This window comes from Dermacentor variabilis, chromosome 5 (genome assembly GCF_050947875.1).
Source record: "Dermacentor variabilis isolate Ectoservices chromosome 5, ASM5094787v1, whole genome shotgun sequence".
Classification (NCBI taxonomy): Eukaryota; Metazoa; Arthropoda; class Arachnida; order Ixodida; family Ixodidae; genus Dermacentor; species Dermacentor variabilis.
Window position 1 is genome coordinate 33,055,629 of NC_134572.1, and position 12,844 is coordinate 33,068,472.

At 44.8% G+C, this 12,844-nt stretch overlaps 1 protein-coding gene across 1 annotated transcript; it reads right to left on the reverse strand.

Annotated features, from left to right (window-relative positions):
* Window positions 1-548: 548 nt before the first annotated feature.
* Window positions 549-3,362, reverse strand: LOC142581837 (uncharacterized). The gene is made up of 2 exons (XM_075691284.1): window positions 3,283-3,362; window positions 549-1,306 (listed from the first exon to the last, which is right to left on the reverse strand). Exon 2 carries the CDS (start codon window positions 1,119-1,121, stop codon window positions 759-761), a length of 363 nt encoding a protein of 120 aa, XP_075547399.1. The 5' UTR covers window positions 1,122-1,306; window positions 3,283-3,362; the 3' UTR covers window positions 549-758.
* Window positions 3,363-12,844: the final 9,482 nt, after the last annotated feature.

The following is a 12,844-nucleotide window of genomic DNA, read 5'->3' on the forward strand; positions in this document are numbered from 1 at the left end:
GCAATTGATATTTTCAACCTCTCTGCTTCGTCCTTCTTTCGTCTCAGACGCTTAGTACCACTTAATTCCATGCGAAGTATGTGGGGTGCGAAGTTTGTCGGTTCGGTTCCCACTGGCGGCAAGTCGTTTATTCATCCACTTTAATTTCCAATAATTTATCGTTTCTTCATTCCATTTATAAAGCACAAGTAATTTTCCCTATGTTGTCCTTGGTGTCAGTGTTTGTTGGCTTCTCATGACATGATTAATTCCACTTACTGGCTCTTAGTGGGTGCTATGCATATAATGTGTACTATTACTCTATAAAAGAAAGATTGCGGGCCCGTTAAAAGAAGAAATGATTCGAAATATTCGTTGCAGAAAATAAAAATTAGGAGCTGAATTTACAAAGCCTTGTTGTCGGTAGGAACCTTTTTACATTTACCGGTCACCTTCGCTAATGTAGCGAATGCCTGACACCTTCTCTTCCAAACTATTCTTGCGTAATAACTTTTGTGAATAGCGGTCACGTATGACCAGCAAAGATGAAGTACGATTTTCTCACAGACTCTCAGAATTTATTTTTCTTCAAATGGGTCCTTAAGGACTTGCGGTCAAGAGTTGGTAGTACGGCGACCGATTTTAAATCTTCACTTCATGGCCGAATGGGTTCAGAGCAATGGCGAGCTGTCGTGACGAAGGTCTCTCTGAAGCATGAAGCCAGCTCTGAAGCTCACAAGTCTCTCCTACCTACGCTGGCCGAACGAGAGCGCGCGTCCTCAGAACATGAGCAGCGTGGGCACCGAAACGCTCTCGGTGACGGTCGTCACGGACGAGACCTCGCTCACGACTGGCGTGGCCACGACGGGGACCACCGGTACCACAGGCACTACAGGAACCACCGGCACGACGGGAACCACGGTCTCCACGAGGACCAGCGGTGGAGGAGGCTCCTCCACGAGGACCGGTACGGGTACGGGTACCGTGGTGATCGTGACGTCCACCGGAGCACTGCTGGTCACCAAGGTTTGCGAGCACGAGCGTGCAGGCCTCACCACTGTCTCGACGCTGTGGGTGACGGGCGGAGGGGTGCTAGTTGTCACACGCGTCTGCTCCACTATGAGAAGGTCCGGGTTCGACATGGCGGGTGGCTGCTTCGACGGTCGGCGAACCGCCTCAGGTCACAGTGCGGGCAGGTTCAATTTTCACTCCCTGTACCTCGCGGCCGTTTGACTGGCCTAAAACGCGAATGAAAGTTAATACCTGCTGTTTTTGAGAACGGGGATGCGCTTCCGAGGTACTTTAGATGAGGCTCGGTTCAGGCAGGCTGCAGGAATAGTGCGCAACCGGAAAAAAAAAAACAAATACCATTAATTGTTGCGGCAAGAACTATCAAACGATTTTACTAGGACATTTTCGTGCATTTTCGTTAGCAAGATTAACTTCGCGTATAAAAATATAGAAATAAATGAAAATATGAACAGGATGTGCGCTAGGGCATGCCCATGTTTTCCTGTGTGCTTTGTTTATATGTACGGTCATGCTCGGGGGGAGGGGGGGGGGTTTGCTGATGTTGCCAGTGAGCAGAGACGTATCCTATTGACTTGACATCACTAAGAGGAGAGGGGCTATTCACGTAACAGAAAAAATATGATGAAAAACTACCTAGCCTGTATGATGTATTGAAGAGTTATTTTCTTGCTCTTGAAATAAAAATACCTGTTTTGAAGGATGCTATCCCAATAAAAAAAAGTGATAACTTATGTGAAAGCCCGAATGACGGCGTTTAGGTTTTATTTTCACAGCTGCAATCATTAAGACAGTTAACTTATCAATTGCAGGAGCACAGCAGTACTAAAAAACAACTACGTGTTTAGTGCTCTTTAGGCAATTTTATATTCTTCATGGTATCTGCTTATCCAAACCAGAAGACCCCTAGCTTCCTTTGCAGTAGTCTAATTGTCTAAGGAAACACTCTGGTTCTGTGGTTTCTCGTAGTATTCCATATCTAGCTGTGAACTTAACGAGTAGATATTATAGATGCGGCGAGTTTTCTAGTTCTTTGCTACCCTACATTTCTTTTGCAGCTATATTGCAGATAATCAACTGTGCGATTGACGCACGAATCAATATTACGAAAGAGCACAATGAACAGAAATTAGACACACGATGGGGTGATAATACCAGTAATACTTTTTACAAAACTCGGTCCGTATTCACAATAACGAAAAGCTCTTAAGCTAGAATTATTCTTAAGAGGCAATTCCAGCAAATCTACATTTTGCACATATTTTAAGAAATACGGCCCGGCAATGGCAAAAGGCGCTTAAGAAGAAAACATTTTGCTCAATGGGGCCGCGTTCGTAAAGCGTTTCGTTCGTAAGTGTTGTTTGTCATTGGTTGAGCATTTTCACTAATAACACTTTGTCCAACATAACCATTGGCTGGCGTTTAATCTTACGAACAGCTCTAGTGTAGGAACGTTTTTTGTGAATACGGGCTCTACGATCGCATTCATTGAAAGCACTTATGCCAAAATTGTTCGCAAGAACAAACGCCGGACAGTTATGATGCTGAAAATGCTTTTAGCGCCAATGGCGACGGGAACTTACAAGCAAAAAGCTTTGATTTCGGCCTCCTAGATCCCTGTTAACCTTTTGAAGATAGAACTCTTCGTAAGAGCAGTTATGAGCCAATCTTGATGCAAAACATAGTGTTATTAGCGAAGGTGGTTGTCCAATGGCAAACAGCGCTTACGAAAGAAAATCTTTACGAATTCAACACCGCTCATATGTGCTTTCTGCGAAGGGCATTCACGTCGGGAACATCTCATCATCGCACCAACGTTATCATGACTGGCGGGCGCGGGAGCGCTGGCCATTCACGAAGTCATCTTACGTGAGAAGTTTTGTGAATGCAAGCCGTGAGCTGTCGCCGATGGCATGAAATTACACCAGTTTGTTTAATAGGCAAACCTTGCGTATTTTAGACATTCTCGCGCTAGAAGGTCGATGCTCGGTAGTGTCCCCCTTAATCTTGAATTTAAGTCTGCCACGACGCTTGGAATAGCGCAATTTCAATGCACTCACTTGGTTGACACCTTCCCTTTAGCTAGCGCTGCGGACAAGATTGCTGCTGTATTCTCAAGCGCACGCTGGCCTATTGCTGCCGTGCTTCGATTCCCTCCTCGCAAGTAACACTGCGAAGATCGAGGGAGTAGGATGTCATATCTCTGAGAAACTACGGTAGGTGGTTTCTAAGAGATATAAAACAACCTTTTTTGTGCAGCGCCAAATGGCTTACCTTTCAATAGTGGCGTACTGCGGAAGCCACACGGCGTCTCCCCCGCACTGACCCCAGTGGCGGCGACTGGCTTCTTTTACCTCGCTTTCTCTTCGCAGCTCGAGATTGCCGTAAAGAAAAAGAAGGCTAGCGAAAGGGATTCTAAAGGGGCTTCAAAAGGACGGCACAATCGCACTCTGAATTTTTTCCCCTTCATGCTTTCATTTCTTTAGCTTGTGAAGTCCATTCTAAGACGGCGCTTTGTTTGCATTTAATTATTTTTTGTCTTTCACCTTGCTGAGTAAGAGCCGCACTCTCTACGTCATCGCCGCCGTAGTCGTTGTAGCCGTAATTAAAATAATAATAATAATAATAATAATAATAATAATAATAATAATAATAATAATAATAATAATAATAATAATAATAATAATAATAATAATAATAATAATAATAATCAACAGCAACAACAACAACCAAATTTACAGCAGCCAACATTCATTCGTCAATCCTTAACTTTCACGTCAAGGTAGAAGTTCACAAGCAACGACCATGCAAAACAATGCTACGAATAATCTCTTAGCACAAACGGCGGCAAAGAAAAAAACATATTAGGGATCAAAGTTGTTAACTTTGTTTATCCTGGATTCGCTGCGTTGCAGAGCTAACGTACCTCAACATTTCCGAAACCACGCATTTTTTCTTCGTACTGAACAGCTGCATTTTAGTTAAGCCCCACGAAATTATTATGAGCGGATCATACTGTATACACCTGAGTTATTTCTTTCTGGAGGGGATTGCAATATTGTGGCTTGTAAACCCGAAACCGCGAATCTCGGAGGAACAGGCCTAAAAACCCGCCCTTCCAGAGGCTCTCCTAGATTACATCACATACTTCAGTGGAGAGTCAGAGCTGCGAAGGACGATGAATTATGGTGAGAAAAGGGGAGGGGGGCTTATGGTTTCAGTAATGCCTCCAATCTGAAAGCGCTTTTCTTGAGCGTCCTGTGAGGTAGAAACGACCTGACACCTTACGTGACTGGGTTGCCCATGGCCACTGACAGGTTACATAAATGCAGTTGAAATAGACCCGCCGGTGCGTTAGTAGACCATTTTAATTGTAATCGGATTAGCTATGAGCAATGTATTAAATGCGCTCGACACGTCCATATTGTCGCAGAAACATTTTGTTTACTGCATAACACATCTTTGTATCAACTACACACACGCGACCTTAAAATGATTTGTTCTGTGGAGTCACTATAGCATTTATAACAAAGCAGGACGAGTGGAAGTCACTGTTCTTAATTATTTTGTATTTACCTGTTGATGCAGCCTTGCTAAAAATATAGATACGATTATTTTCGTGCACTTCACCTACTTGCTTTCACGCTAAGCTGTGAGTTTTGTGCCTGCGTAGACGTTGTATGAATAGCCTATTGTTCCTTCGTCTTTCAAATTCCTGCAAATTGCGTGTGCCAAGACGTGCTACACATTCTCTATTCGCGTCACGCTGTGAATCCCACCGCAGACGTATACTCCGTTTATACATTTTAAACAAAACTCATCCTCCCCGCATAATAATACAGAGGATGCTCCCTGATCCAGGGTAAGATCGAACTCGCACCGCTCTCCCCCTTCTCTCTTCCTCGTCATCGTCCATCACTCCGATTCACAACTAACACGCGGGACGGCGCCCCGATACGTTACCTACGCCAGTTGTCGCGCAGTCATCGACTCGGCTTTCACGGCTCGGCGAAGAAGGGCCGCGGTGATTACACGCCCAGCAACCGACACGACCGACACGCATATCGTGGCGCGGCCCTTTCGCGCCGCGTCGCGTTACGCGGTTCGATTTTTCAATAACGCCCGGCTCGCCCCCGGGGGCGACGTAGACTGATTGCGACGACGAGCCAGGGACGCGCGCTAACGATCTCGCGGCTTAGTTTGCGCGCCTCGATTAGCTCCTACGCGATGTGTCGGGGAAAGTAGAAGAAGAAGAACAAGCGGAATGCCGCTTTTGCAGAGTCGTACTTCGCTCTTAACTCGCGGTGCCTTCGTGTACCATGGATGTCACCAGCCAGACGCCCCAGTCTTCGATTGGGATGTCTATCTTTGTCTCTGAATGCGCATAGTTGCTTAGTCTTGTTTTTTCCTCTGGCCGCCGGCGCCATTGACTATCCGTCTTTCTTTTTGTCGGCAAGGAAAAGCTGAGCTGATTAAAACGGACCTTATACCCGATACTTGGATCTGTTACCCCGATGGGGCGGCTAAGCGGCGGCCCTGAAGAAATATTGCTTCAGAAAGAGAGTCACAGGTTGTCTTAGTCTTCTGTGTTTTTCATTCTCCTACACTTCTTAAACAAGTCTTATAGTGTTCCAAGTGGTGCCCCGATTTAGTAAAACAGAAAGAAAAATAAGTATATATACGCGCCGAGTTCACCACTGTCATGTAATTTATCACTCATTAACGCTACCGTGCCTTGACATATGAGCACGTGCTGCCAAAAAAAAATACTTGCAGGCTAGCTACACTCAGCTACAAACATGAGGATAATTATCTTGCAAGACGAGGCATGTAGAAAACTTAACACACTTGCCTTCTGATCTAAAAGTCTTCAGGAAGTTTGACATATAAGGTGTCCCAGCTAACGTTAGCAAAGCTGTTCAACGAGAAATAAGATTGAAAAAACGGGGCGCAATATAGAATCTTAAGACCTACGGTGTTGGGTCCCCAAACCTCCGATTACTGAACACCACAGATTTTATAATTGTGTCTTGCAGTTTGTTTTTCAAATAATCTTTTCCGCTGAACGACTTGGCGAGCCTTAGCTGGGACACACCGTAAATACACGCCTTTGATCTACTCAACAATTAAAAACGTTAGTTAATAAATTTTTGCTCATAATACACTTACTGCCTATAATTTCCTATGCATGGTGTGTCTGCCAAGTATTCTAAAGCATCTGTTAAAAGTCGCACTTGCACAGATAGCATAATGTCTAAAATAAAATTTGCGCAAATTAAACTTCGCAGACACGGTTTATAGTTCTAGCCAATCAATACTTCTTTTAAATGCTTACCAGAAAGAAAGACCAGAGAACATCCAAGGCTACTTAGCTTAGCAAGAACGAGCTATTGCTATAAAACAACTGGTATAAATATGTTCTTGTGATATAAACACTAACCACAAGGCAATGCACCTCAACACATCTGTCCTTGATAAGGTTGCGATTTTATCTGCACTAATAAAGAGGCAATGAGCCATTGGTGTCATGAAATTTACACATAATATGAAAATTAGGGACTGAATCTGGCTTCTGCTTCTATGTATGTGTTTTTTCTTCCTTCTGGGAAAATGCTCAGTGTTTTATTGTTCCTCCTCTATAGTATGTTGAGGCACGATAATAAATGATAACAACCACACTATCTCATGGGAGAAAACGCTTGTGATTTTACGTTTCTGCTGCTCTATAGGCTGCAATATTTACGTCGAGGACACTCACGCTGTGAATGCTCTGAATATTGAAGCAGATGAAGCTTTAGCTGATACGGCAACAGTTCTTTTTTCTAGTAATTACTGGTACGAGCGCTCTTTTTATAATATAGAATTTTAAGAGGTGTTGGCACCTTAGGTGGCACTAGTACTGCATTTCATATAAGGGAATTACACAATAACAATGCCAGAACAAGGTGGCACTGGACAAATAAATGACACAGAAGTGATAAAAGGTTGCGCAAAGATATGAAAACGAAAAGTCTCTCTCACCTGCTTTAGCGTCTCTCTCTCATTCTCTCTCTCTCTCTCTCTCTCTCTCTCTCTCTCTCTCTATATATATATATATATATATATATATATATATATATATATATATATATATATATATATATATATATATATATATATATATATATATATATATATATATATATATATATATATATATATATATATATATATGCAGACACGCGAAAGAAGGTGAGAGAGAGAGAGGCCTACGCAGTAAGGTGACGTAAAAATGCTTTGTGAGGTTACAGCAAGGTAAATATTTCGCAACCCAATATAACACTCAGAGATAACAGGCATTGGTACCCCTCTTTGTTTCTGTGCCTGATTTTGACACGAGGGCTTTCCGTTTGTTTGTGTTATATTGAGCTGGGAAAGGAAAATTTGTTAATGCCAGTGTTAAAGAATAGGTTAAAGAAGATAGTGTAAATTAACAGATACGCGAAGCCTGCGCAAGAAAGCACGACAATGCATCACTGATAATGGTAAGACAAATAAAAAGAAATCAGATGGAGTAGCAGCGTGGGTGGGCAGCGAATTACATAAGAAAACATGGCCAATCATCCCGCTAAGCTCAGGCAGAAGACAAATTGGGTCAAGGAGTTGAAGACGAGAAGGTTAGACTGCCTCTCCTAGTGATGTGCGGCTAAAGATGACCAGGAGTCAGGGGACACGTTTCGAAAACCCGCGATGCATCTTCATTTGGTCCTTCTTACACGTTGCTGTGCAGTTGCGACAGCCCACATAAGCCATCAGTTTTTGTCGCTTTTATGTTGGCATCATCGCTCACGCTCCAAGCAGTTTTCGCTGTTGTGCAAGCATTTCTTCATACCAGGCAGCCTACTAGACTGGCGTCTTCCTTTTCTTTGTTATTTTTTTGCTCCTTTATTTGTGACATACAGGACGAACCCCTTTTATGTGTCCTTCAGTCTCGAAAAACTGAGCGGGTGAAAGCGCGTGCGGCTGCCGCAGTACCAGACACAGGCGCCTATCGCCCTTTAATGAGAATCGTAACCTGACGCAAGCGCCTCGCGTACGCGCACCCACACGCACGAATACACACAGACGCGTACTCCGGCAAAGCCGTATGGGCTTAGTGGAAACTGCCTTTCGTCGTGCGCTTCAATAGAGAACTTTAATTTCCTTGGGAGAGATCGGCTTTGCGATGTGCGCTTGATGGCGACGATACTTACCAGTATCATCTGCAATCTCTTACCAGACCCGCGAAGAGAAAAGATCAGTCAGGAAGCGAATTGCCAGTAAGCACTTACGTACGCATTCAAGAAAAAAAGAATGTCTTGCATGGTGTGCAGCTTGTTAGATAAGTGGGGAAAAACGAAACGCACCGTACTAAACTAGAGAAGGATTAAGAGTACATTGAACATTCCTGTCTCGCTGTCTCAATCTCCGAAAGTAATTTCATTCAGAGTTTATGCCCGATATACTTCTATTTTCCTGATGTTCCGGCTTGTGCTTCTGAATATGTGAGGCAGCTTTGCCTATGCAATATACTAGCGAAAATTGTCCCTGCAATATTTTAACCAAGGCGTGTTTGTTGTTTTTTTGTTTTGTAACATCAGCAATCGTGATTCGATACGAAGGCGAACGCGCTTGCTGTAATGGAAATGGAAGCAGTCACGCAGTATACGCAACCACATCTTTCTGAAATAGCTATAGTGCCTTTTTAATATCTGAGTGCGGAGCTGAAGTTCACGTTGTACTATTAATTTGTGGACTGTTGCTGTCAAATGTAGGCCGAAAGGTAGCCAGAGAGGCCCAAACTACGCTGTCAACGCTTCTCGTGAGATTTCTTCGAATTTCGTGAAAATATTGTGCACGGAGTGCTTGTATGACAGCACAGCTGCCTCCACAAGTACCCTCTTCTCGCCTCGACGTCCAATTCATTTGCGCGATAAATAGTTGGGCTAACGCCACGCTATTAGTAAAACAGTCTGTGACAACGAAAGAGGAAGGATATGAATGTGAATGGAGTTATTGGTCGCAACATTTTAACTGAATACAAACTCGAACAAGCCTCAATCGGACATTCTAAATTTCGATTTAGCTTGTCAAAGTATTTCCAATGGTAAAAGGTTGCAGAGGCAGCTGTACAGAAACAATTATTCCTCAAAAATTGTTTTTTTTTCTAAACAAAATAAATACTGCGGCTTATGCTACCTGTATGGTATCCACACAGTTATGACACAATAAGGGTGGCTTGTTGGGCGAGTTGGCACATAGTAGTTGGTAAGAAAATGCCAGCGAACGGAAAGGATAATTAGAATAAAAAATTACCATCCTTCCTGTTCCTTTCTCTGCCTCTTGCCGCACGAATTTTTTCTAAATATCCGTTATGCTTGGTGACATTTCCTTACCAGGTATGAGAACAAGAAGGCAACCGAACGCGCTGTTCCAGCGATGATGTTAAGAGTTTTCGCACTACCAGCGGCTCTATATATTGGGTTGTGATTTGGAAAGCTCGCGCAAGCCTTTCGGGATTTTAGCTTCAACGTCAGCCAGCGTCGGCGCACCACATTTTCGCCACACGAAGCCACGCTGTGGTACCCGGCTAGAATTTATTTAATGCTGCTGCCCGAATGAAGGCGAATCGCCATAGTGCAGTGTATTTCAGCCATGATGACGGCTACTTTACCAGCCCGAATTGGTGAGGTCAGCACACCGCAAATATAGCTATTAACGTGAATAACATGTTATCACCACTTCATATAATTGTGTGTAACAGGCATCCTTGAATGAACTTCTGCGTACCCATAGAGAACCGTTATGCGCACAAATAGCAACAAGCTTAGCTAGTTGTTTTCTTTTTTTGTTCCTTTCTTTTTTTTCTTTTTAGCCAGAGGCAAATATTTAGCAACATAAGAGTAGCGAAGGGAAGTGACGTGACAGTGATGATCCGTTGACCGATGCAAAAAGAGCTGCTGCTGCGTGAATAGTCACCAGCGGTACCAAAAGCTCGAAAATATGTTAGTATACGTATCAGAGAAGACATGTTCATACTCAGGAGAGTACAGTTCTACATTAACTATCAAAGATAAGTTTTGTTGCCCATAATGGTGTGAGATAGAAGTTTTTGTTGACTGCTTGCATTATTTTAATGTGGCCATGAGATGTCAAAAATTGTGAGATCTGGTCAGCTTTCATAAAAGACGCACCTTGCAGTTACCACGCACTGGAGTCTCAGGAGAGCGTTATTTTATTACTTTCATTTAACGCCATCCCCGTGTGCAAGTAGAACACTAATTGCGAATTTCATTTCGCAAACGAGCCGATCCATCTGTTTTAAAGGTCCTGTCATGAGGCCACGTACCAGGTGGACAGAGGCATGTCCTCGTGAAACCGGTTTCACAACGTTGTATATTGATTTTATCCCCACTACATCTTGCAATAAGAGCCATAAATTGTATAAGATCATGAAACTCTGATGAAGTTTTATTTAAAAAAATGACACCATAACTATATGAGACGCATTCGCGTTCTACAAGCCAGTCACATTGTTACTTACTGGCTAGTAAGGAACAATGTGACGGAAATCATCAACGATGATTGTCATTTTTAGCTAATAGCCCAAATAGCCGAAGGTTTCTAGAAATCTACTCGCTTAAATAAAAGAACAACGCAATTGAAGGTGTGTATCTGTTAAAAAGAGGATATTTAGGCAGCGCTTGTGGTTTGATTGCGTAATTTTATAGCAAGCAGAGCCGTTAACCAGCAAATCTTCCACGATAGTATATAGGTAAGATAGCGCATGCGTCTGGAGAGCGATTGCCTCGCGTTTGGCAACGAATGCGCCCCGGAACTGCGTTGCGTGAGAGAACACGCCCTTTGCATGAACGCCCTTGTGTCGGCGGTGAAAGTGCAAACCTGAAATCACGAAAATGGGCGAAAGTGCCAAAGAAAATAATTCGCTCTAACGTTTCATCCTAATGCGAGAGCCAACTTTAACAGCAAGGCCTCGAAGCGGGTGCGGCTAAAGTGGTGCCGAAATCCAGTGTATTAAAAAGCGCAAATATTAAACGAGCGCAAATAGGCACACTCGCAACCGCGCGCACACCCACGTACGCAGGCACACTAGATACGCTTCACCCACTCAGAGCGCTCGGAACCGGTAGCACAGTTCCGTCAACGTTGATTCATAATAATTTAGGGGGTTTTACGCGCCAACACCGCGATATAAATATGAGTTACGCCTTAGTGGAGGACTCCGAATTAATTTTGACAAAGTGTGGTCCTTTAACGCGCACATAATGCGCGGTACACGGGCATTTTTTGTATTTCGCCTCCATCGAAATGCAGCCATCGCTGCCACAATTTGATCCCGCGACCTCGTGCTTAGCAGCGTAACGCCATAGCAACTATAGAAATCATGGCGGCTCTCTCAGCGTTGCCGACCATTCCCAAGTCGCTGAAGATGTCTACCTGGTTAGCAGATGATTCTCAAGGGCGTTGTGTCAGCCCGCGCCGTGAACTTAATGCTCCCTGATGCATTTTGAACCGCGGCGAACTTTTTATCCATTGCGCATCGCCAGTATACCCTTCGCGGCCTCCGCCACATTCTCGAGAGTCTAAACCCCGGGAGTGAGACGAAAGAGCGCCGTCGGCGCGAACCACTCGTGGCGGTAATCTCGAAACTCTCGTGGCTCCAGCGCACCTCCCTCGCCTACCTCGTCGGTGTCGCGCGTCGTTTCAGTTTGTTCCACCAGTTTTCCTGGCGTTCCGTCGTCAGCGCCACCAGCGGCCATGACGCATCTCTCCTAATTTGCACCGCCGGCCAGCACAATTACCGCACGCAGCGCCTCGCGGGAACCTTGCCTCATATCTCAAGGGCCGCTCAGGCCGGAAATGAATTTTCGTTGTCACCTGATAAATGATCGCGCGACTAGGGGCCTCGGTCGACCGGTAATTACTTCTTGTCGTCTCTGTGCACCCGTGGCGCGCACGCGCGAACTCTACTCTGAACGCCTGTCTCAAAGCGCGAGACCCAAATTCGGTGCAGGGAACACCTACGCGAAAGTCGAGGTGTGGAGCGTGTGCCTCTCAGGTTGCCCAACTTCGGCGGCTAGACATACTACGCGGGCGCCGTTCGAGTAACAATTTCTATTTGAGCAATTTAGAATGGGATAGCGTCTGTCGTCGAGCAACAATGGTGTTCCAGCCTGCTGACAAGTTGCGGTTGCCACGTGCGTAGTTTCTTTCTACTGAAGTGACGAAACGTAGCAAAACACAAAGACTGCGGTGGCAGACTAGTCGTGCGTATTGTGTTCCAGCCTACGCCCAAACGTCGCGTCGAGGGCATTCTGGCGAAGTCAGACGGGGAAGTGGGGAGGGTGTGGCCGCAGTGACGCTGGCTGCCTTCTATGATAACACTTCACCTAGTTTGAAGGTGCTAGAAAATGAGTACCATACCTGTCCGTTTACCCGCTGCGACATTTTCAGCATTGTACAGACTGCGAACCGCAACTACAATGACGTCTGCTGTAGCTAAACGTGCTCAATCGGCAGCAGTGCTGCTCTGATGGCATATCGCTCCCGGGATTGTCCACACTAGATACGATTGTACTAGATTGTCCACACGTTGGTACGAGTCATGCCGATATACTCTCTCACACTTTGAGCTGCGGATTGGGTCACCTTTACCACTGTTCATTCGGGCACCTATCCTGTAATTATTGCCAGAACTGATGCCGTCCATCGCAACTGCCGGCAGTGTCAAACACTCCATTTTGAGGACTGCTCCATTGATCGCCCAGGACTTCGCTATCAGGCATCGATTCCACAA

Excerpts from the sequence above, each read along its gene's own strand:
- LOC142581837 (XM_075691284.1), bottom strand. The coding sequence starts at position 1,121 with ATGTCGAACCCGGACCTTCTCATAGTGGAGCAGACGCGTGTGACAACT.